This window comes from Salmo salar, chromosome ssa03, assembly GCF_905237065.1.
Source record: "Salmo salar chromosome ssa03, Ssal_v3.1, whole genome shotgun sequence".
NCBI classification, from domain to species: domain Eukaryota; kingdom Metazoa; phylum Chordata; class Actinopteri; order Salmoniformes; family Salmonidae; genus Salmo; species Salmo salar.
In genome coordinates, this window is record NC_059444.1 from 31958577 (window position 1) to 31982240 (window position 23664).

General features: G+C 41.6%; 3 protein-coding genes across 8 annotated transcripts; 1 reads left to right on the forward strand and 2 right to left on the reverse strand.

The window, feature by feature from the left end:
* Window positions 1-95: 95 nt before the first annotated feature.
* LOC106599772 (zinc finger protein 830) lies at window positions 96-2410 on the reverse strand. The gene has a single exon (XM_014191084.2). The coding sequence runs from the start codon at window positions 2192-2194 to the stop codon at window positions 1157-1159; it is 1038 nt and encodes a 345-aa protein (XP_014046559.1). The 5' UTR covers window positions 2195-2410; the 3' UTR covers window positions 96-1156.
* Window positions 2411-2412: 2 nt separating this feature from the next.
* Window positions 2413-14471, forward strand: LOC106599765 (ankyrin repeat domain-containing protein 13C). Its single transcript, XM_014191078.2, has 13 exons — window positions 2413-3298; window positions 4092-4133; window positions 4793-4897; window positions 9921-10006; window positions 10435-10480; window positions 10845-10911; window positions 10997-11141; window positions 11317-11448; window positions 11732-11893; window positions 12039-12118; window positions 12314-12412; window positions 12720-12820; window positions 12950-14471. Exons 1-13 carry the CDS (start codon window positions 2899-2901, stop codon window positions 13078-13080), a joined length of 1596 nt encoding a protein of 531 aa, XP_014046553.1. The 5' UTR covers window positions 2413-2898; the 3' UTR covers window positions 13081-14471.
* A 519-nt stretch (window positions 14472-14990) lies between these two features.
* Window positions 14991-21908, reverse strand: LOC106599769 (serine/arginine-rich splicing factor 11). 6 transcript variants are annotated; one of them, XM_045714726.1, is made up of 13 exons: window positions 21762-21900; window positions 21152-21285; window positions 18965-19082; window positions 18560-18675; window positions 18266-18352; window positions 18075-18124; window positions 17512-17657; window positions 17315-17393; window positions 17065-17190; window positions 16810-16899; window positions 16611-16694; window positions 16148-16307; window positions 14991-15982 (listed from the first exon to the last, which is right to left on the reverse strand). In XM_045714726.1, the coding sequence occupies exons 4-13, from the start codon at window positions 18572-18574 to the stop codon at window positions 15779-15781; spliced, it is 1041 nt and encodes a 346-aa protein (XP_045570682.1). In that variant the 5' UTR covers window positions 18575-18675; window positions 18965-19082; window positions 21152-21285; window positions 21762-21900; the 3' UTR covers window positions 14991-15778. The 6 variants fall into 6 exon arrangements, with proteins under 6 accessions (XP_045570682.1, XP_045570679.1, XP_014046557.1 ...); XM_045714723.1 differs by having other exon boundaries at window positions 18518-18675; XM_014191082.2 differs by lacking the exon at window positions 18965-19082 and having other exon boundaries at window positions 21598-21908.
* Between the last annotated feature and the right edge of the window lie 1756 nt (window positions 21909-23664).

Below are 23664 nucleotides of genomic sequence, written 5' to 3' on the forward strand. Positions count from 1 at the left end.
AAAACCATGGAATGAGTAGGTGTGTCCAAACTTTTGATTGGTACTGTAAGTGTTGTGTGTAGTACAGAAGAAAGACCAAAGTAGGCACACCTGGCTGTGATAATGTAACTGGTAGTGAGAGAAGCACTGATCCCTCTTTATTTGATTTTGTCATTTTGTGTGGGCCTTTACATGATGAAATGCAAATGTACAAATCAGGACATGTCAAATCACTCAACACTGTCGAATGATGTAAATATGGTAGAATTGTTTTATATGGCATCATGTAAGATTGACTTACTTGGGGGGGGGGGGTGGACTTGGGCTGCTTTATATAGCTAGAGGACTGTAGATAATCCTCAGCATTGTAACGGAAATTGTTTTATGAAGTTGTGCTTTGCATGTTTCTCAATGTAACATGAATAAATGTGTAATTTATCAATTTAACATAAAGGACTGTTTGAAAGTAATTTTGTTTTGCAGGGTAATGGTGTGGAATTCTGTCAAACAGATTTTGAATTGTCATTTAGATTTCCGACAGGAATATTATCCCTACAAAGATGTGTGCTTTGGGAATTTTATGAATGTTTTGTGCGAGCACTAATGAATAAATGAAAATGTGGATTAACAGGATTTTACAATGTGTAGTTTCCATACTTTTTCAAGCGTTAGACGGTATTCAAGTCAAGGTTCTCATAAAGGAGGACTCTGTAGTTTCTGTTTTGGAATGCAGTGTATCATGCACCAGGTTCCGATAATGAGAAACAGATGGGGTGTAAATTGAATACGTTTTGTTTGTGTTAGCTGTGATGATATATTTGTTGTGCAACCACAGAGGAAACTAAATTAGTGTGGATTTTATTACGAGTTTGAGCTGTGTGTAAGGGATCCAGGAATGAGAATTTTGGATTTGGCTCCCGTTCATTTTTTTTATGAATGCCGATAGTATAGTATTTGTGTGACAGTCTGACAGTAGGAAAAACAGCATTTACCACAAAAGCATGTTATATAGACATAAAAACTGTAGAAGACAACACTTAGACATTCAATATCCTCAACAAATGTTTGTCACTGACATGGAGGGAGGAAAGAAGTGGCTTCCTATGCAACTTCACTCTTTTATTTATAATCTGGAGAAACCTTTTGATGAAGTTAGGGTCAAAAGGCCCTGGGAGTTTTAAGCAAGGGCCCCTTTGGCCCTCCAGTCCCTTGACAACAAGTGGAGCAGCTCTTCTTCATCCTCATCACTTCTGCTGGAGTCTTCCTGGTCTTCTGTTTTCTCCTTCACAACCTTCTTCACCACATCTTGCTTATCTCTCAATACCTCAACCCTCCGGTAACATTCAATTTGCTCATCGATTTCATCAATCTGACGCTCAAGACGACCCTCCTCGTCATCCTCTGCTACAATGGCCTCTGATTTGGTGTTCACCTGCCGCATTTCCTTTTGGAACTCTTCCCACTCCTTATCCATTTGATCTTTGGGAGCATCGACATTACGGACTTTGGCATCTCTCACTGGGTCGTCAAAGAAGCCTTCTGGTAGCGCTTCAGGTGTATTTCCCTTCTCCACACTCTTCTCAGTTTCATCTGGTTTGAGGATAGACCCTGAATGAGAAGCAGGTGGGACAGCTGGAATGGTGCTGTTGTCGAAGAAATCAGATGGGAGTCCTGGGGCGGGTTCCCCCTTCTGTACACCCAAGCTAGAATCTGCCCCCTGGTCACCAGCCTCCTCTTCATCATAGACTCCGGCCAAAAGACTCAGCCCAGCAGATGTCGTTTTTTTCAATATTCCAGGTAGTTTCTTCGGCCCAGGCGGGGCAGGTTTAGCAAAGAAATCATCAGGTAGCCCTGACATAGATAACTGCTCTGTACCTGCCACTGGTTTAAACTTCTTCCCATTCGTGTCTTCAGAATCCAAAGCTTTCCTTTTAAGCGGAGTCTGGGGTCCTTGACTTGTAGAACTCTGTTTAGACCCCTTGAGCTCGGAAACTTTCTCCTTGTGCTGTTTTCCAAGAATGTGAGTCTGCCACAATAGTTCATTCTTTACTCGCTCGTTGCAGAGTACGCAGCTAAGGTGATCGAGACTGTTGTACTTGGCGTATGGGGATTCGACACGTTTCTTCTTATCTATCGTTTGCCTTTGTTTCTCTCTCATTAACCGTCGCAGTTCATCTTGATGTATCACTTTCTTCAGCTTATTTTTTGGAGGCATTCTTTCATTGAGTTTCAAACCAAATTTCAGAAAGCTTGGGAAAGAAGAAAAATCCGGAGTGTCTTCATTCAAGACCCGTAGTAGGCGTCAAACATATTGCCAGATTTAAGTTTGAAAACAAATACTGTAAATTATACCTAACGCTGGTACTTTTACATTGCATGTATCATCACGAGTTTACAACATATTTTGTGTGCTTTAAAAAAAATATTTCGCGTTTCTAAATAGATGCACAACTAATTATCGCGATATCTAAGGGAATGTGGTCTGATGTTTGTCATTCTCGTGAGATACTAAGCGGAAAATGGCAGATAGTCTTTTCACTCGGTAATCTTGTTTTCTAGCTACTTAGTTAACCAAGGCAAGCAAACAACCGCACTGCAAGCTGCAACGAGCAAATTTTTGAAACAAGTGTTATCAAGGATGTAGCCGAAAAATTTGGTATTTCCATTCTTAATCGATTGTTACAATAGTGAGAGTATATTTTCCATCTGCATTGTTTTTACGTTTGTGTGTGTGTTGTTTCTGCTGTTGTCAACACTGCACCTCTACCCACATCCATTCTATGTTAGCAAAACTGCTAGCTAGGTTAGCTAAATACTAACTGTTAAGGTAGCAATTGCAGGTGTCGTTGGCAATTAGTCAACATCATTAATACAACATTTATTTTAGGTAGTCTGCTTGCTGGTTAGTTACGTTAAATCATGACCGGGGAAAAGATTCGCACGTTGCGGAAAGACCATAACAACAAGCCTAGTAAGGATGGGGATATAATGGAAACCTATGATGAATCTACAAATGGGACAATATCATCTCCAACCCCCAACGGTACCATCATCACGTACAAATCAAACAAGAACCATAACAAGACGGTAAAACCTTTGGTACTGCAGCAGCTGTCGAATATCAATGCAAACAATATCAATGGCAATCAATCAGTTGTCAGCATCATCGATGATAATAACAAGAACCCAATCCTTCTGACCAATGGCAATGAGGGCTTCAATTTGGAATTCCCTGTTCACGAATGTGTGTTCAAAGGAGATGTGCGTCGCTTGTCCTCACTCATTCGGACCCAGAACATCTCCCAGAAAGATGTACATGGTGAGTGCATGGTAACCCTTACCCATTTATAGACGCTAACTACCTTTAGCGCCTATTGATGATAGCTAGTATCTTCTGTCAGGGGGTGTTTTGATAAGGCCCGAACGCCCGTTAAAACGGTTTTCATATCAGCAGGAAATAATTGTCAAAAAACAAAAGGTTAAATTACTACACACCTTTTTTTATAAGGGTAGTGTTCCCATATAGCCATATTTCCATGTTACAGCGCATGTTTATGGAAGACATTGGCAGCCACTTGGGCTTCAGCTGTCTAGCATCCTCCGAACACCTGTATGTATGCATAACTGGGGAGAAAGTGTAGTTTGTCAACTGGAGGCACACAGCGTATGGATCTGTGCAACACTGCTACAGTATATGTGTATTTATTTTGTTTGAAAGATTATTTCTAGCTGATATGAAAGGTAAAGGGCATATCAGGATATATTTTAAACTGTTTTGCAAGCAGTGATTATTGACGTTTCTAAACGTTAAAGCACCGAGTCAGAATTGGAGTTAACATGCAGCAACCGTGGGGGATAACTGCTGAAAACCCTACGGATAAGAAGGGTTTTTGAAATCTAGGTAACCCGAACTTAGTACATGTAACTGATCTAGGAAATCACATAGCTAGGCTATCACTTCTACTTCTGGAGCCATGAAATCTTACCTGACAATCATGTGACCAACATAGTCAGTGCTTGCTCACAACAAGTACATTGAATTACACAAACATTGTCCTTGTGCACCAGCTGTGACAAATTATCTCATAACAGTTATCTGTCTATCTTTCCAGGAAACACACCTCTTCACTTAGCTGTGATGATGGGCCACAAAGGTAAAGGCTTTGACTTTTGTAATCAAGAATATCTGATATGGAGCATAACAGATACATAGGCAGGACAGAGACATGCAAACAGCCTTGTTTCCCATTGAGAGCAGACTGCCTAGTACATCTGTACTACTCTTCTCTAAACATCACATATCAGCCGAGTTTGATAGGATGTTTTGCCTCATATTCTCATCTCTGGCCTAAATCTAAGCCCAGCCAGGGGTTTTGCCATTTACATAACATAATCACCATGTTTTCCAGCTCTCCTTCAGTAAATCCTCCATATGGCTTTTTTTTCTGGGATAAATTCCCTTTTTGTTCTGCCGTACTGAGCTTATCCTGGCTGACCTCTGTAGACTGCAGTGTGTTACATAGTCTAGTCGTCTCATAGCAGCGTCTGGTCCCATGGGTGGGACAGGTCCACAGGATCCCTTAATCCCATTGATTAGTCTGACTCAAATGCAAAGCAACATCTCTCTTATGTGAAGGTCATAGACAGTAAATTAACTGTCAAAATGTAATATACTGGTAACATAATTAACTATGGTAATGAGAATCCACTGTCCAAGTACAAAGGCCATGGAGACGGGTAGTAGGCTTAGCCGAAAATAATTTGTCTAAAAGTAGCTTGATGTTTGTTAAATTCTTTTTTTTTTGTGCTACAGAGTGTGCCCTCCTGCTCCTGGCCCATAATGCCCCTGTGAAGGTGAAGAATGCACAGGGCTGGAGCCCCCTGGCAGAGGCCATCAGCTATGGAGACCGACAGATGAGTAAGGATATGGGCTATTTTATATCCTTTTTTTGTACCCGGGACCGGAAAGCTATTATTTTATATTATAGATTCTGCATCATTGAACAGTGATGTTCCATCCCTGAGTTTTCTTTATATATATTTTAGTTTATCCTGTATTTAAGTCTACAAATTTACACATTTACACTCAGGTTATCTCAGTTCATGGTCCTCCCTCTATTTGTTTTGTATTTGTTTGACGCTGTCCTAATTGGATCCTTCCTGGGCTGTCCGGCTGTAGACTAACTCTGATTTCTCTCTGATGCTGATGAGAGGTTGGGTTGTAGGTTGCCCTAGCCAGCCAAAGCCATGCAGGGGATTTTCTCTGAGCGCTCTATCCACATCCATACGGTCTGGAACCCAGCCTGGCCAGGGGCTTAGTGTGACTGCGAGGGCACTGAGCAGCTTTGCAGCTGGCTGGCTTCCTCTCTGTCTGTTCACATTTAATGCCCCATACTAATGCTTTTAACACAGCACTGTAAACTACAGGCCTCAATATATGTTTTATGTGTATTGATTATTTGAATGTTTGTAAGGAATGCCAGTTAAGTGGAGTGTCCTTTTTGAAATGGTGGGAGTAGTGTAGAGAGGCTTGAATCCAATGCCATGTTTTCCCCGTGGGCTTTACTAGCTTACTGTTTTTTTTCTGTTTAATGCCTTGTTAGCAAAAAATCAACCTGCATAATATTATAAATAGGCTAGTTCATCAAAAATTCCATGTGAGTAATTGTTAAGGTTAGGCAAATCATTTTACTCAAATAATACCCAAAGATACTGATAATGTATACTGAACAAAAATAGAAACGCAATATGCAACATTTAAAATGATTTTACAGCGTTACAGTTAATATAAGGAAATCAGTCAATTGAAATAAATAATTAAGGCCCTAATCTATGGATTTCACATGACTGGGCAGGGGCGTAGCCATGGGAGGGCATAGGCCAACCCATTTGGGAGCCAGACCCAACCACTGGGGAGCCAGGCCCAGCCAATCAGAATGAGTTTTGTCCCACAAAAGGGCTTTATTACAGACAAATACTCCTCAGTTTCATCAGCTGTCATCAGCTTCCCGCAGGTGAAGAAGCTGGATGTGGTGGTCCTGGGCTGGCGTGGTTACACGTGGTCTGCGGTTGTGAGGCCGGTTGGACGTACTGCCAAATTCTCTAAAACAACATTGGAGGCGGTTTATGGTGGAGAAATTAACATGAAATTCTCTGGCAACAGCGCATTCCTCGTGTCAGCATGCCAATTGCACGCTCCCTCAAAACTTGAGACATCTGTGGCATTGTGTTTAGAGGTCGACCGATTAATCGGAATGGCCGATTAATTAGGGCCGATTTCAAGTTTTCATAACAATCGGAAATCGGTATTTTTGGATGCCGATTTGGCCGGTTTTTATTTTTACGCCTTTATTTAACTAGGCAAGTCAGTTAATAACACATTCTTATTTTCAATGACGGCCTAGGAACGGTGGGTTAACTGCCTTGTTCAGCGGCAGAACGACAGATTTTTACCTTGTCAGCTTGGGGATTCAATCTTGCAACCTTACGGTTAACTAGTCCAACGCTCTAACCACCTGCTTTACATTGCACTCCACGAGGAGCCTGCCTGTTACGCGAATGCAGTAAGAAGCCAAGGTAAGTTGCTAGCTAGCATTAAACTTATCTTATAAAAAACAATCAATCAATCAATCATAATCACTAGTTAACTACACATGGTTGATGATATTACTAGTTTATCTAGCCTGTCCTGCGTTGCATATAATCGCTTAGGTACACGTTGCTCCAACCATAAACATCAATGCCTTTCTTAAAATCAATGCACAATTATATATTTTTAAACCTGCATATTTAGTTAATATTTCCATCCAACATGAATTTATTTTAACTAGGGAAAATGTGTCACTTCTCTTGCAACAGAGTCAGGGTATATGCAGCAGTTTGGGCCGCCTGGCTCATTGCGAACTATGAAGACTATTTCTTCCTAACAAAGACAGCCGACTTCGCCAAACGGGGGATGAATTAACAAAAGTGCATTTGCGGAAAAAAGCACAAACGTTGCAAGACTGTACCTAACCATAAACATCAATGCCTTTCTTAAAATCAATAATATTTTTAAACCTGTATATTTAGCTAAAAGAAATCCAGGTTAGCAGGCAATATTAACCAGGTGAAATTGTGTCACTTCTCTTGCATTCATTGCACGCAGAGTCAGGGTATATGCAACAGTTTGGGCCGCCTGGCTTGTTGCGAACTAATTTGCCAGAATTTTACGTAATTATGACATAACATTGAAGGTTGTGCAATGTAACAGGAATATTTAGACTTAGGGATGCCACCCGTTAGATAAAATACGGGATGGTTCCGTATTTCACTGAAAGGAAAAACGTTTTGTTTTCGATATGATAGTTTCCGGATTCGACCATATTAATGACCTAAGGCTCGTATTTCTGTTTGATAGAGCAGTCTGACTGAGCGGTGGTAGGCACCAGCACGCTCGTAAGCATTCATTCAAACAGCACTTTCGTGCATTTTGCCAGCAGCTCTTTGCTGTGCTTCAAGCATTGCGCTGTTTATGACTTCAAGCCTATCAACTCCCAAGATTAGGCTGGTGTAACCGATGTGAAATGGCTAGCTAGTTAGCAGGTGCGCGCTAATAGCGTTTCAAAAGTCACTCGCTCTGAGACTTGGAGTAGTTCTTCCCCTTGCTCTGCATGGGTAACGCTGCTTCGAGGGTGGCAGTTGTCGATGTGTTCCTGGTTCGAGCCCAGGTAGGAGCGAGGAGAGGGACGGAAGCTATATTTTACACTGGCAATACTAAAGTGCCTATAAGAACATCCAATAGTCAAAGGTATATGAAATACAAATCGTATAGAGAGAAATAGTCCTATATTAACTACAACCTAAAACTTCTTAACTGGGAATATTGAAGACTCATGTTAAAAGGAACCACCAGCTTTCATATGTTCTCATGTTCTGAGCAAGGAACTTAAACGTTAGCGTTCTTACATGGCACATATTGCACTTTTACTTTCTTCTCCAACACTTTGTTTTTGCGTTATTTAAACCAAATTGAACATGTTTCATTATTTATTTGAGGCTAAATTAATTTTATTGATGTATTATATTAAGTTAAAATAAGTGTTCATTCAGTATTGTTGTAATTGTCATTATTACAAATAAATACCAAAAATGTCCGATTAATCGGTATCGGCTTTTTTTGGGTCCTCCAATAATCGGAATCGGCGTTGAAAAATCATAATCGGTCGACCTCTAATTGTGTTGTGTGAAAAACGGCACATTTTAAAGTGCCATTTTATTGTCTTCAGCACAATGTGCACCTGTGTAATGATCATGCTGTTTAATCAGCTTCTTGGTATACCAAACCTGTCAGGTGGATGGATTATCTCGGCAAAGGAGAAATGCTCATTAACAATTTGAGAGAAATGTGTTTCTTTACGTATGGACCATTTCTGGGATCTTGTATTTCGGCTCATGAAACATGGGACCAACACTTTACGTGTTTTGTTTTATATTTTTGTTCAGTATGCAAATCTTTATTTCCCTCCTATTAAATTCCCTGTTATATGTTGAGCGGGTTAGCGCCATGACCCTGTCACCCCAGCATGTATTAGTATGCAGCTCCAGTCCTGCAGTAGGGATGATTTGGCAGACTGGGGACACAGAGGTCAGGCATGGGAAGGTCAGATCTCAGTGAGGGGTGTGGGGGGCAGGGATCAGAGGAAAGGACAGCATGGCTCTAGCCTCACAGTACAGCAAGGACACGCAAAGGCAGCCAAACTCTGGCCAGTGACTGGGGCAGTGCTAGTAGTGGTAAAATGAAAATAATGCAGCGTATACTAGGGCAGTGCTTCCCAACTCCAGTCCTCGAGTGCCCCCAACAGTACACATTTTATTGTAGCCCCGGACAAGCACACCTGATTCTACTTGTCAACTAATCACCAGGCCCTCCACGAGTTGAATCTGGTGTTTTTTGTCCGGTGCTACAACAGAAATGTGTTATGTTGGGGGTACTGGAGGACTGGAGTTGGGAACCACTGTACTAGGGCTTATTATTGAGAAAGATACAGAGAGGGAGGCCTACGGCGAGAAGAGAAGGTAATCTCGTATAGATGGAGCCCTGATTTTTTTTTTTTTCTTCCCCCCCCTTCTTTTTCAATTGCATAAGATCAGATAATGTCATAGTAACTAGGCTTTCATCTCTCACACACGCACTGCGACAGCAGCTCACTCTAGGTGTCCATATCCGCCATGCAACACTGCTCTGCCCCTGCAGCGAGTGCTTGCTTTGTCAGCACTTCCTCACACTCAAAATCCCCATTCTAATGTTTCTCACTGGTCAAGATTACTGGATAGAAGATCACCCCAATTATAATTCATTGCATGATAGCACACACTTAGGACGTGAGTTTTTGGACAGATTGCTAAGTGGGGTTATATAACTGAGGTTCAGCCTGTATTAAATTGCATATTAGAACGAGCAGTGTGTAAGGTGACTCATGTCATGCGCAGCCTCCCCTGAATACTCTACTGCACCAACAATCCACAGTCCAGATAGCTGGCTGCGTCAGTGCTGAGCATTCATGTCTTGTAACAGTCACACACGTGTGTTTCATGATGACATGCAGCGACGTGACACGCTTTGGAGAGAAGACCTGGGGTCACCTTACCGCTCACTTACACTGTCAGTGTCAAAGTAGTATCATCCTAAACCCCATTGGATTACTGTTACAGTATATCACTTGTTTGAATGATTTATCGCTCGTGACTTTCACTGTCAATGAAGTGTGGGTTTGCAAAGTTCACTTTTCACTTTAGTGAACGTTGCTTTTTGAAAGAGCATGTGCCCTTGTAATCCCTTCTGCTGTTTGTGTAGAAACATACACATATAGAATGTCTAGGGCTATGGAATATATTGTCTCTTTTGTGTGGTGTTGGGCCTTGTTAAGGCTTTGTTTATCTCCCTCCTCTCCCCTCCTTAGTTACGGCTCTACTGCGGAAGCTGAAGCAGCAGTCCAGAGAGAGTGTGGAGGACAAGAGGCCCAAGCTGCTAAGAGCACTGAAAGAGGTGAGGTTCTGACAGCCGACTAGACGAGGGACTACTACAGTGTCTGGTTAGAAATAGGATCTTTGCACTCTATATACATATGTCAAATACTTGAGCTGCGCTTGATTTAGTTTGCCTGGTACAGTGGAATAAATGGAATAGTCCCAAAAGCATTTGGACGGATTTTATATGCATTTGAGGCAGGTCTGGTCCACTCCATACCGAGTTTCGGTTTACAACCACTATCTTGCTACACCTTTACCCCTTTTCTCCAACATTAGCATCTGTCCAATGTAACAGCCTCTACCGCTCACCAAAACACACTCTTTCCCTTATTAAAATGCTCTAACAAGTTATGCCTCAAGCTATAAAGAAAAAGTATTGATGGATTTTGTTTGGTGTTTCGTGGCTTGCATGACAAGTTAATAATGTACCACTTTTTTTCATAGCTTGGGGACTTCTACTTGGAGCTTCACTGGGACTTTCAAAGTTGGGGTGAGTCGACTCTACATCATATGCAGTACATTAAAATATGCTACAGCGATGAGCCAACATCTCCTTTCACACGCTCTGTCTGCATTCATTGTTATTCTTGGTGGAGGACACCTTAGCCAAGTAGTTTCATTCTCCACTCTAATTAGTGTTCTGTTCCCATTCTATCCTGGCTGTTAGTGTGATGTGTTAATTGCTCAGTGGGTTTGGGGCTCTCTGTCTCTTGGCTCAGGGATTCAGTGCCTAGCCACAGCCGTGTTCATTTATATACCATGTAATGATACCACGTATTATCTCTTCAGTTTCTTGGTTAATCTTACGAATCAAATGCTGTCGATCAGTACTTTCTCTTTCTCCTGTCTCATAGTGCCCTTGCTCTCCCGGATTCTGCCATCTGATAACTGCAAGATCTACAAGCAGGGGATCAACATCAGGTAAGGCATCAAATACACGTCTGACACCACTCACCTTCCAGAGTTAACCCTGTAAACTCTTTCTCTCCTCTCTCTCCGCTGACAGACTGGACACCACTCTGGTAGACTTCACAGATATGAAGTGTCAGAGAGGAGACCTCAGCTTCATCTTCAACGGAGACGCTCCGCCCGCCAAGTCCTTCTATGTTCTGGACAATGAACAGAAGGTGTACCAGCGTATACACCACGAGGTGAGCTGTCTGGTCAACATTTAACATCACCATCCTCCAAGCCAACCGATCTTACGGAAATGCTCTGCAGGGGGTCACAGTAAAATTAACATTTGCACGGATTCAATATTGTGCAGAAGTCATGTCACCATCCAGCGTGATACTATCTGGCTGACTGCCTGTTGTGTCCCTGCAGGAGTCTGAGATGGAGACTGAGGAGGAGGTGGACATCCTGATGAGCAGTGACGTCTATTCTGCCACCCTGTCCACCAAGTCCATCACCTTCTCCCGCAGTCAGATCGGCTGGCTCTTCAGGGAGGACAAGACGGTAAGCACCCCTCCCCGTCCTGGGTCCTGTTCAGAAGGGTGCAACATGTTTTGAAATGGGGATCTACCTGGAGTTGTCCAATTAGAACACAGATTTCTTTGACCGGTTGCAAAACATTTTCCCACAGTGTGTCGTTCTGAATACGACCCTGTGGTCAAACCAGGCCAGTCACTGGAATATAACGTTTATAATACAATGGGTCTCATAATCTGTGTACTGTATGGGGAATAGGGTGCCATAACTCAGCCAGTATTATACATCTGGCTTGTGTCTGTCCCTGAAGGAGAGGGTTGGTAACTTCCTGGCAGACTTTTACTCTGTCAACGGCCTGGTGCTGGAGTCCAGGAAGCGCCGGGAGCACCTGAGTGAGGAGGACATCCTGAGGAACAAGGCCATCGTGGAGAGCCTGAGCAAAGGAGGGAACCTGGTGGAGCAGAACTATGAGGTGAGGGATGGAAGGGAGGCACTAGGATGGAGGGAAGCTTTGGGCCTTCAGTCTCTTCTTCAGTGGTGGTTGTGGTGTGGTGCACATTAGATGGATATAAAAGTAAGCCTACATGTGATCCTCTCCCTTGCGGCCTTTCCCTCAGCCTCAGAGAAGGCTGTCCCTCATGGCTCCAGGTCCTAACACTATCTCCTGGGAGGAGTACATCTCTGCAGAGCACGTAAAGTAAGCCCTGCATTGTTCCTTTTAAGAAAGGTCACAGATGACACTACTGTCCAGAGGAATTTCAAGGCACTGTGTTTATTATTGAGTTATTGACAAGTCGGTGCATTGAAGATCATTACTAGCAGTGGCTTACTGTTAAACCTCCAAATGTATACGCCAATGATGCTGACTTAGCCAGTGTGTGTTCATCCCTAGGGCACCTCATCTTGGGAGAGAGCTTGTGTGTAAGGAGAGCAAGAAGAACTTCAAAGCGAATGTAGCCATGAGCCAGGACTTTCCTTTGGGCATTGAGTCGTGAGTAGAATCTTTCCTCTTATTGGCTAATAGTCTCTGGTCAGTCTCATCACTGACTGCAGTGCTATTGGAAACGTCCATGTATTGATCACTGTTGTGCACACAGGTTCTAGTTCAATGTATATTAGGCTGTTGCAGATTCGTGTCTAGCTAATTCTTTTCAAAGGCCTCTAATTTTATTTTTTTATTACTTATTGGTTTTATTGTTTAAATGGGACCTCATCAAATAATGTACTGTAAGAACATTTTCTATTTAACCCTGACCCTAATGATTTAGTGTTTCCCCTTTTTTTCGATCTTCTTCCAGGTTACTGAACGTGTTGGAGGTCATAGCCCCATTTAAGCACTTCAACAAACTCAGAGAATTTGTTCAATTGAAGCTTCCTCCTGGGTTCCCAGTCAAGCTTGGTATGCATCTACTGTACATCGTGTGGCCACATGGACGATTTTATTTTAAAGTAAAAAATAAAGTGAAATAATGAAGAAATTGACAAATATTAAACGCTCTAAATAACCCCTCCTATTTCTGTGTGCCAGACATCCCTGTGTTCCCCACTATCACAGCTACGGTCACCTTCCAGGAGTTCCGCTATGATGACTTTGAGGAGTCCATCTTCTCCATCCCAGCGGACTACAAGGAGGATCCCAGTCGCTTCCCTGACCTCTGACCTGGTTGTCGTAGCAACCAGAGGTTCCCTTCCGCCCATTCGGAAACTGAGAGAGAAACGAACTCTACCTACCTACACTATTAAAAGGAAAAGAACCAACTAAAGACAGTTGAGATTAAATAAAGGATGCCAATGTATTATTTGATATCTGTCTGTGTGTTCTGATGAAAAAGGGGAATTATCTCTTGGCCCTGAGTTTTTTTTTTTCATTTTGTAGATATTTCCTTATAGCAAACAAGAATCAATAATTTTCAGCTGTGTAGCAACAACAGCACAAGGTCAAACTCCAGAAGAGAAGAATTGAGGGGATGAGGAGTTTGAAAAAATATTTTATGTCATCTCCGTAACAGCTTATTGTTCACCGACTACGTGATCACTGCTTTGTACTGCAAACCAGCTCCTGTGAAATGTTATGGAGTTGGCTTCATCTGTGACATCTTAAGCGTGCACTTCTCCAGGTTTAGCACTCACTGCACCCAGTTTATCTAGCGTCTGCCCTTTGGGGACTGCCCCTTTTTCAACATGTTTAAGTACCCTTGGACATTCATTGCCTGTAAATGACTATGGTATAAATGAAGTGTTAGAAATATAAAGATGTCATAACTGAACTGAGAAAATGATGTACCAAATGTACTGTATGTATGTCAAAGGAGAAACACTGTGTAGCAATACATTTCCAGTACATAAGAATGTTTTTTTAAACCAGCTGGGAGAAAGTATGGTATAAAACTGCATTCTTACAAAGATATCAACACCCAAGCCTTTTCTCTCTAGCGCAGGTTAGCTCATCTATCTTACCTCCTGGCTATCACTGTCTGTTTCAAGTGACTGTGAATTTAATCGGTTTTGTGTGCGAGTGAGGACTTTAAAGGGTTGTGTGTGTGTGTGTGTGTGTGAGAGATTGTGTGAGCGAACCCAGATGGGGTATCAGGAAAGCTGTTCTGGTTTGATACTGCACTGACATTAAGTATATTTAATCGCATGCTACGTTGACCCAATTGGATTACTTGTATACTCTTGAGCGTATATTTCCTACACTTGTTATACCTGCTACCATCTCCCTATCCTTTCTGATTATTCAGGAAGACTAACTTCTACCGTATAAATATTGTAATCACACTAAAACCCTTTGGTCAAATGTACTTAGGTGGTTTAAGCATAAACAACAACTTTCATTGAGTGTATACCTGTCCGTATTACTTTACAGACTTTTCTGTACATTTCAATGAGCTTACAGTTGAACGGTATAAGCTCATTAAAATGTAAGATATATATGGTTTTTGAAATCAGATGTGTATCTGGCTTCGGGCCTACTGGTATTTCTAAATGTATTGCAGCTTTCCAACTTCCCATCCCTTTAAATAAAGCACCAGCACCATCATGTCTCAGCACTGACTGTTTCTTTGTATTTTATTCAGTGGTATTTTAATTGTAGTCTCCAGCAGACTGTAGCTAGGTGTCTCTGAATCCATGGAGTCAAGCCTCCAAGACATTGGCCATAATCCAATGGGAGTGTAATTTGGATTCAATCAGATCAACGTTAACCCACGGTAGCCGACATATGTATACCTTAATGCTTTTGTCGGCGGTGTAACTGCGTTGGAGCTGTCAAATTGGTGAATGACTGCTCCTGTGGTCATTGTCATGAAACCACACCCATCCTTATACCCTACCCATGTTACAAGTTAATGAGAAAGTGTAAGTTATATACCCGTGAATGCAGTCTCCACTAACACGACACCATTGCCTTTAAATCACACTGAACTTCCACGATACGTGATTGAATAGAGCCCCTGGCCTAATTCTCTATTGATCAACCAGGCCTGATAGCTCAGCATTTGATACTGGGTCATACAAGGGCCCATGTTAAAACTTTGCCCTAAACCTAAAATGAGCACCTGAAGTTTAAATCAAATTTTTCCCCAGGTTTTTATTGTTTATAAAAAGTCACTGATAAAACAATACAAACTTCTAAGAATTACAACAAGCATCAGATCTACTGGGTATTGTGAATAGGTGAGAGACATAAGGACAGGTTATAGCGCCACAAGACTCAGTATAGGTATACATCTTCCGTATAATAACGGATGGGATATAAACACAATATACCACGTATAGGAGTGACAAAAGAGTAGATGGTGAATTTATTGAGGCGACTTCAATACAGAAGCTCAATAATAAAAAGCTAAGTCCACAGCGCTGTTCTATGTAGCAGCCATGTTGTCTGATGAAAATGGACATACAGTGAACTTGTCAAGCAGTGTAACTGGCTGCTTCTGCTCCTAGCAACGTGTAGAAACTAGATTTAAACAACAAAAAATACACAAATACCATTATCATGTGCTTGAAAAAAGAAAATCAAGTTGCACGCTTTGCCAAATAGTATCCACTTTCAAATTACAGCAATAAAACTTTCAACCAACCACAACCTTTTCACATTTTCACCTTCAAAATAGGAACAAGTAATTATGATACATACAGAAAATGATGACAAAACAGAAACATCTTTCGGTTCATCTTCTACTTGATCTATTTTGTCTAGTCAATCCAAAAGGAAAACTAACAATTCAACTGAGATAAAGAAGGGTTGAGTTGAATGAAGCACGAATACAGTAAGCTCAGTGGGGCATGGAGGTTTTGCTACAATGGAGGATTGGGTACATAGAGGTCTATACATCCGTCTCTATTATTGGGTGACTCAATCACTGACATCCATGTCGTCCTCTTCACGGTGGTCGTCTCCGTTGACTTTGGAAAGCCCAGTGCCATTGCCTTCCACCGAGTGAGGAGACTGGGCTCCGGAGTCCTGGTCGGAATCTTTCTTGTCCAGCCTCTCCCGCTCCTTCTCACTGTCGTAGCCCTGCTCTTCCTCATCATAGTCTCTGGTAACCTGCAAAGACGCCTAAGGAAATTTGAAATGACCAAGTTTAATATTTCGGACACTCATTCCATATTACTTGTTATTCTTTCATATACAGCGAGTAAACGCTAGATCTCTAACAGAGGTCAAAATACAGAAGGAAGAAAGAAAATTAACATGGACATCAAACATGTCATTGGTGCTGACCTTTACATCTCCTTTCTCCCCATCAGTTCTCTCCCTTTCCTTTTCTTTGTCTTTACTCCTTTCTTTCTTTTCCTTCCTTTCATCCCGACTGCGGTCTTTATCGCTCCTGCGCTCACGATCCTTCTCTCTTTCCTTGTCCCTCTTCTTCTCCTTCTTATGTCTGTAGGGAGAGGAGAGTTAAAAGCTTAAGGAACAAAGTCTCCAAATCCAAAGAGAAGTTGACTGTCTAAAATGGCTTATTTCCGGGTCAATTTAAAGAAACCTTGAAATTTGAATCTAAATAAATTATTTGAGTGAGTGTTCTGAGGGCATTTACAGTTACACTTTGCAAACAAAATGTCTCATCATTGTCAGTCTCTAAATAGCAATAAAATACCACTGGCAGCATATTGAAAATGTGTTCACTAAGAAAATTCTCTTGTTCTATGAGAATCATGAGAATCGAGATCCCCAAAACACCAACCTTCTAGGAGAGGGAGTCCTGGAGACTTTCCTCTTGGGGGATTTCTTAGGAGATCGGCTGGCACTGCGACTCCTTCTCCGCCTTCTATACCCAACAGCATGAAAAAAAAAATGGTAGTAAATATCTGACCAATCAACAACATGTTGGGACAGCATGGTGAAACAGAGCCACAACTCTGACCAATGAAAGCTGCACTAACCGATCGATACTGCGAGACCTCCTGGCAGTACTGTAGCTTTTCGGAGGTGTTTTGGAGCGCTTTTTATCCCGCTCCTCTTTCTTCCTATCCCTGTGGATCGGAGACAAGTTAATTACATCTGATCAACATTTCTTACTGTATATTGGGATTAGAGTTGTGATAAGGAGGTAGACAGTAATCACAGGGCTGTCTCAGAAGTTCAGATTGTGCAGCTTGAGGATTAAGAATGGGTCAAGTCTGTGCTCTGTGGCTCACCTGGATTTGCTTGGTGATGGTCTGCTCCTGTCTTTGGAGTGGGACCTCCCACTCCTCCTTCGGGGGCTCTTGGAGCGTCTCCTGTTCCTGGAGTGCGAGCGTCGCCTTGACCTGCTCTTTGAACGCCTGCAGATCACACAAACACAACATTAGTCTCTACCCTCAATATGAAAACAAACAGAAAAACGTACTACCTTTATTTTTTAACACAATCCAAATTATTTGTCAGGAGAATAGAGTTTGTGTTCACCTGTGTCTGGAGCGAGAACGGGACCTTCTGCGTCTAGACCTGGACCTGGAACGCGAGTGCTTCCTCTTGCTCTCCTTGTCTGCATAAACAAAACATTAAATTACTTTGGTAGAGCAAATAACAGCTTATAGCTAGGGCTACCAGTAATTTATCAGATATAATATATCCTTTGGAGATGCAATGCTTGGGCTACTCACTCCCAGGCTCGATGGCAGCAGAGATGAGTGACTGGGCCTCTCTGACCCTCTTCATGGCCTCTTCTATCTCTTTGTTGGAGGAGTCTGCCTTCAGGCCCGGATTCATGTTTATGTTCATGTTCATCCCTACACCCATGTGGTTCATTCTGAAGAAGAGGACATTATTTAGTGGTGATTATAAACCGAGGAGTTTGGGTCCTAGACGCTGATAGGCTGAAACAGCATTCCAGCCGTGTGTATATCAGACCATATACTAAGGGTATGACACAAAACTACTTGTTTACTGTCATACTTATGTTGGCAAACGGTTTACAAAGCAATAAGGCACCTCGGGTTTGTGTTATGAGGAGGTGTGGTATATAGCCAATATACATCTGCTAAGCGCTGTATCTAGGCCCTCCGTGCACAAGAACAGCCCTGAGGCGTGGTATATTGGCTATATAACACACCTCCTCAGGCCTTATTGCTTAATTAGAACAGACTGGAGGGCCATCCAACAAATGAACAGCTCATAGGTGTTTAATGTCTTGTAATGGACATTTTCTAGAGGCATGATGACTTACTTTGGATCCACCTGCGACATAAACTTCAGAAGCTGGTCAGTGGGAAATGACTGTTGGGGAAGAAGAGTGAAGAAAAGTGTGAAATATATAATATACAAGTTAGATATCTGATATCCTTTAAACATTTCCCTTCAACACCAGCAGTTGTGCGCGGACACAAAAATATCACCAGATTTCAAGCCAACACTCACCTGGGGGTTCATATTCATATTGGGGTTTGGAAACCCGAACGCTGCCATCGCTTCCATGGAGGGACCGCCGAAAGGATTGCCACCCATCTAAAAAAAACAACAGCACATCATTAACCCCTTCATTGTCTATATATACACACGAGCGGACTATTATCAAGTCATTAAGACAGATGTTTAATTTGAATAACTTAATTAAGGACCATAGAATTAAATAGAACAATTAAACATTGTATCTCTGTGCTGAGGACCCACCTGTGGATAGGACATGGGGTTTGGTGTTGGGAGAAGTCCTACCTGTGGATTAGACATGGGGTTTGGTGTTGGAAGGAGACCTCCCCCGGGCAGAATCCCTGCAACAGCATTTGCTGGCGCCAGCAGTGACAAAGCTTTAGCCTCCTCCGGGATAACGCCTACAGAAAAACCAAACAGGCATTAGGGGAAGAAGAGAACATCAACGTCTTGACTCTACTAAAAAGGAGAGACATTTTGAAAAACAAAAAAAACACAGATGACTTGCTCAAGTATTCTTCAAAAACATTTGTAAAGCTTTCAATACTGTTACCTTTGATAGCTGCTAGATTTGAGAAGGTTTGTTCCCTTTATTATTTTAATCAGTGTAGATTGAAAAATAACTAAGATTGGGAAAATAGTATATCACAATACACACTACTCCAGTGAACACTGCCAAGATTGTATCACCTGAACGTGTTTTTTAAGTCATGAACCAAACGTTAGCTAGCACAGCGGCTTCTCCAGTGGGGTGTGCTCTCAATTTTCATTTAGATTGAACAAGCGACTCACGTTGGCGGCTTCACTACTAAGGAGCACACAGAGAAAAATCGAGATACACAAAACAAAAAGAATTTCAGAGAGTTGGAGGTCAACAGTGATTACTGACATTTTCTACTACTTACCAGCAATACAGTAATAAGTAGGGAAAAAAACCCAGCTAGCATTCACATTTTGGGTAGGTGATATCTACGCTCCCAAGAACCTTACCTGTCACTGCATTAAATATGCAACAAATGAACCAATGCCTTTTGTTTAAGTGTAAAATCATCTTGGCAACATTAGATTAGCTTGTTTGCCTAACATAGTGATCAGAAAAAGAAAAAAAACTATGGTTTCAGATCTCAATGTTGCCATTGCTACCTAAAAAAAGAAAACATACAATATCTTAATCAAGATACAATAGCAAAAATAACATTTTTTTTAATACAGAAGACACACAAACACACACACTCACAAACAACATTTAAAAAGGGCACATGGGGGAGAGAATTTAGCTGCAGGAGACAAAACGGTTGGGTGGTATTTTCAGCGGGGCCTGGTATACAGGACTGGCTGAGCCAGGAAAAAGAACTGTAAAACACAACAACAAAAAAGAAAGACCACTGTTAAAGAGAGAGCACTGAACCAGTTGCCATTGCCATGTGGGGTGGATATCTAAGACAATTAACAACTAGATACAGTCAGGAACCTTAAAGTACAGCATCACTGGTCAACATAGAAAACACACAGACTAGCTATTTTAATCTGCCAATTTCAGGGACAGAGTGGTGAGTGAGTGCATGTAATTTCTTGCTGAATTTAAATCGGATACTATTGGTCGCCCAATTCCCCAAACCAGGAAGTCCCTTAACGTTAAAGGTGAAAAAAGTATGAAATGCAGGTATACCAATAGCTGTGTTATTGAGAAGTGTATGGTTTATTGTTCTGATACTCTGCTATGGTTTACTTCTTACCACTTGGATCCAATGAGAAAACCAGATTGGACATTATACAGGTCAGATTATTAACACACCTGTTTTGATAAATATGTACTTGTGAGTGGTCAAGTAATATTTGTGTAATACATGTGATATGCATTATAGTATTAACAGTAATATCTATGCTACTGCATTCAATTTAAACTAAAATACCCTAAAGAAGAGAAAATGAGAGAGAAAGAGAGAAGAAAGGACACAGGAAAAAAGAGAAAGAGAAGGGTCTGGGGGGGCTGCTTGAACGCTTGCTGGCCTTTTGTAAATGCCTACAATCCCCTGTTGGCAGGCAGAGGACCACTTTCAGCCATCAAGGAGGGGGCTCTGCTTTTGCCTTCTCCACTACAACAAATCACACACACAAATAACAGAGAGAAGTTTAATAGAGGATAGTCCAATATGGGGGAGAAAATAAAAAGCATGGTTAAGTTTTTATACACATGTAAGTTCATCTCTGCTTTCTTTTGAGGAGGTGCGTCTGTCTGCCCACGGGTCTGGGCTTGTTCAGCCCTCTCAGTCGGAGCAAGTCCCAGTCCCTAAAGCAGACCTTGGTATACTGTGCTTACTGGTGGAGGAGGACAAAGAATTGGCTCTGGAGACAACTACAGACTACTCAAGGTCATCTGTGTTGTTTAGTGTCTACCAAGTCCAACGCATCATGGATGACATTATGACCTTACAGTGTGGCAGAAACTTTATATAAGACATAATATGTGTATGGTTATAGGTTTGGTCTTTAGTTCCATAGTATACCAAGGGTCTGGGTTGTGAGAGCTGGTATAGACACCCCTCTCATTGCAATTAACAGAGGGATCGTACAAGATAGGACAGGAAGAGTGGCATGACATCATTGATTACAGAATCAGATAGGCTTATCAGATCAAAAATGGATACTATTCAATTCAATGGGGTTTATTGGCATGGGAAAGATATGTTTACATTGCCAAAGCAAGTGAAACTGATATAATCTGAAATAGTTAGGATACATGTTTAGCAGTGGCTCAAACCACAGGCTCATAGAACTCCATCCTGAAATCAATGGGGGCGTCAGGCGTCACTCTCCCATCACTACATCATACAATCAAGGATCATTCATACAGAAAGGGAAGAACAAAGCACCAACCTTCGGCAAAAGGGACGACGATCAGCGCCCTGTCCACGAAGACTGTGTTGGTCAGATGTTGAGACACCCCCACGGACTCGGACTCTTGGAACTTCACAAAACACACACGCGACGTCACTGGCAGAGGCGATTCACTGCAATAAAAACATGATTTTGTAGTTAACTAACCTTAGTTAGTCCGCTAGCGACACCATAGTAGATTGTATCTAGCAAAACAACCCCGAAGTAGCTAAGCAACATATTGTTACCCAACTATAGTAGTTAATGATTCGCCTTCTTAAGTTTCGCGGACGGCCAGAGATGGGGCCTCCTGATGCTAACGTTAGCATCGTTAATAATACTACATTGAAATCAATCAAATCACAAAGTGGTAGGACGTGATTAACTAAATAAACAATAACTGTATATAGCTAGCGACAACCGTTCAACAAATATGAGCTACTTACTCTGGTGGAAACAATTTGAGTTCTTCAATGGTTCCAAGAAACCCGAACAGCATTCGCATCTGCTCGGATGTTGTGCTTGGCGACACGTTCGTCACCTGCACTACGTTCGTGGTACAATTCATTTTTTCACCAAATAGTCTAAACAAATATATATAAACAATTACCTCTCTATTCCAGAAGTATTATTCTATAAATATAGCCAATTAGTTGCTATCCTCGTCGAAGGCGTTTTAGAAACTCAAATAAAGATCTCGATTCGTTTCGCCGCCATGTTGTTTAGCTTGAATACACAAAACAGCGCATGCGCATTGTGAAAGTCCTGCGGTGATGTAGCTAGTGGTGATGTGTGCCAGTTAGAGGTCGCTCTCTCCCAGGAATCAAATGTGAAATTTCTCACGTTTCTGTGGCATGTAATAGACAGTGAATTTGATTTCTAGGCTAATTGAAATAGATGGTGCAACTCAGGCCAAGAGATATTTTATGTTCCGATGGTAATCATAATGATAACAGACATTGACTGTTTGAATATGCTTTCACAAAAGTGAAACAAACAAGCAAGAGCAATTGTTACTCCTCTGTCTGGTCCTCACTGTTGTGCACCATGTCTCTCAGCTCCTTCAGCTCAGTCCAAATCTCAGGGGTGGTGGTATTCTGGCCTATCGTCTGTTTGTCATTCATTTTTGGAGGTCATTTGTATCTGACGCTGTAAAGGGCTGTGGGAGTACACAACCTGTTTTTCAGTTGAAGGTCCCTCTTTATCTCCATAAAGTCTGTAAATGTTTTTGGTTATGTCACTTGACCTCAACAAAGCGCTCTTATAAGACGTATGTGTGCTTTTAGTGTGTTTTCAGTCTGTACTGTGCGTTGTTTGTGAATACACTTTATTACCTTCATATCTAATTCAGTCTCACACACTCCTGTGCAAACACAGACACAGACATTAGTTGTAGTCCAGTCTGGTCTGATCCAGTCCAGGCCACTGAGTGATTAGGTAGCCTACAGGTAGAGAAGTGGAGTATGCCACTAAAATACTAGTTAAACTAAAGACAGTTATTGAGCTTATTCCAAAATGGCACTAATTAACTACAAGATTGCTGTAAAACACTATGACAGGGGGAGAGTAGTTTGATAGTCATGAGGTGAAAACTGAGCCGCACTTCCTAACCTCCTGCCAAATGTATGACCTTATTAGAGACACATATTTCCCTCAGATTACAGACTCACAAAGAATTCCAAAAAGAATTCCAAAACAAATCCAATGTTGATAAACTATTGGGTGAAATACCACAGTGTGCAACCACAGCAGAAAGATTTGTGACCTGTAGCCACAAGAAAAGTGAAGAACAAACACCATTTAATTTCCCATTCGTACTTTAACTATTTGTACTTTAACTAATGACATAAAAGGCATATACATTTGAAATGTCTTTATTCTTTTTTGAATATGCTTTATTCTAGTGAAATAGAATAAAGCCGATAAATTGAAATTAAATATTAAAAGTGTTTATGTGAAAATATGTGGGAAGAATTGTAAAATTTAAAAGCGTGGGGGGAGAGTAGTCTGAATTGGGTTCTGGAGGTATACTCCAACTCACACATCGCACTCATACGCCAGCCATGAGTGTTTCCAAGCCAGTGAGGTTCACATCCACCAGCAGTGCTGGAGAGCTGCACTTGCTGGTTTCTCCTGTAAAGACAACTCACAATGGCCCATTTTCTCTGTGCACTCACTCACCCAGATCAGGTGATACCCTGCTAGGGCAGTGATTGGCTCGTGTCTCAGACCTTCCCCAAGGTGATTGGTTGAGTGACTAGCACCCTGCACGTGACCTCTACAATGAGCTTCCTCCCACATGTTCAGAGGAAGTGTGAATGTTCTTATATAGTTTCACATCAGCCCAGACAATCTCTGTTACGGTTTTATGACAACATTTAAAATTAACTTTTAAAATTAACCATGATTATAGCAAACATATTTTATATGTATTATTTCTATGAAAATTCCCACATAGGTACAGTTGCCTGCATTTGTTTCTACTACAAAATCAGACAAACTAGAGTGAAGCA

Coding starts and splice junctions, on each gene's coding strand:
- LOC106599765 (XM_014191078.2), top strand. CDS start 2,899: ATGACCGGGGAAAAGATTCGCACGTTGCGGAAAGACCATAACAACAAG. Junction 10,007..10,434: donor TGCTAAGAGCACTGAAAGAG/GTGAGGTTCTGA, acceptor TTTTTTTCATAG/CTTGGGGACTTCTACTTGGA. Junction 11,142..11,316: donor ACCAGCGTATACACCACGAG/GTGAGCTGTCTG, acceptor GTGTCCCTGCAG/GAGTCTGAGATGGAGACTGA.
- LOC106599772 (XM_014191084.2), bottom strand. CDS start 2,194: ATGCCTCCAAAAAATAAGCTGAAGAAAGTGATACATCAAGATGAACTG.
- LOC106599769 (XM_014191080.2), bottom strand. CDS start 21,719: ATGAATTGTACCACGAACGTAGTGCAGGTGACGAACGTGTCGCCAAGC. Junction 18,125..18,265: donor ATATGAATATGAACCCCCAG/GTGAGTGTTGGC, acceptor CTTCCCCAACAG/TCATTTCCCACTGACCAGCT. Junction 16,695..16,809: donor AGGTCTCGCAGTATCGATCG/GTTAGTGCAGCT, acceptor TGTTGGGTATAG/AAGGCGGAGAAGGAGTCGCA.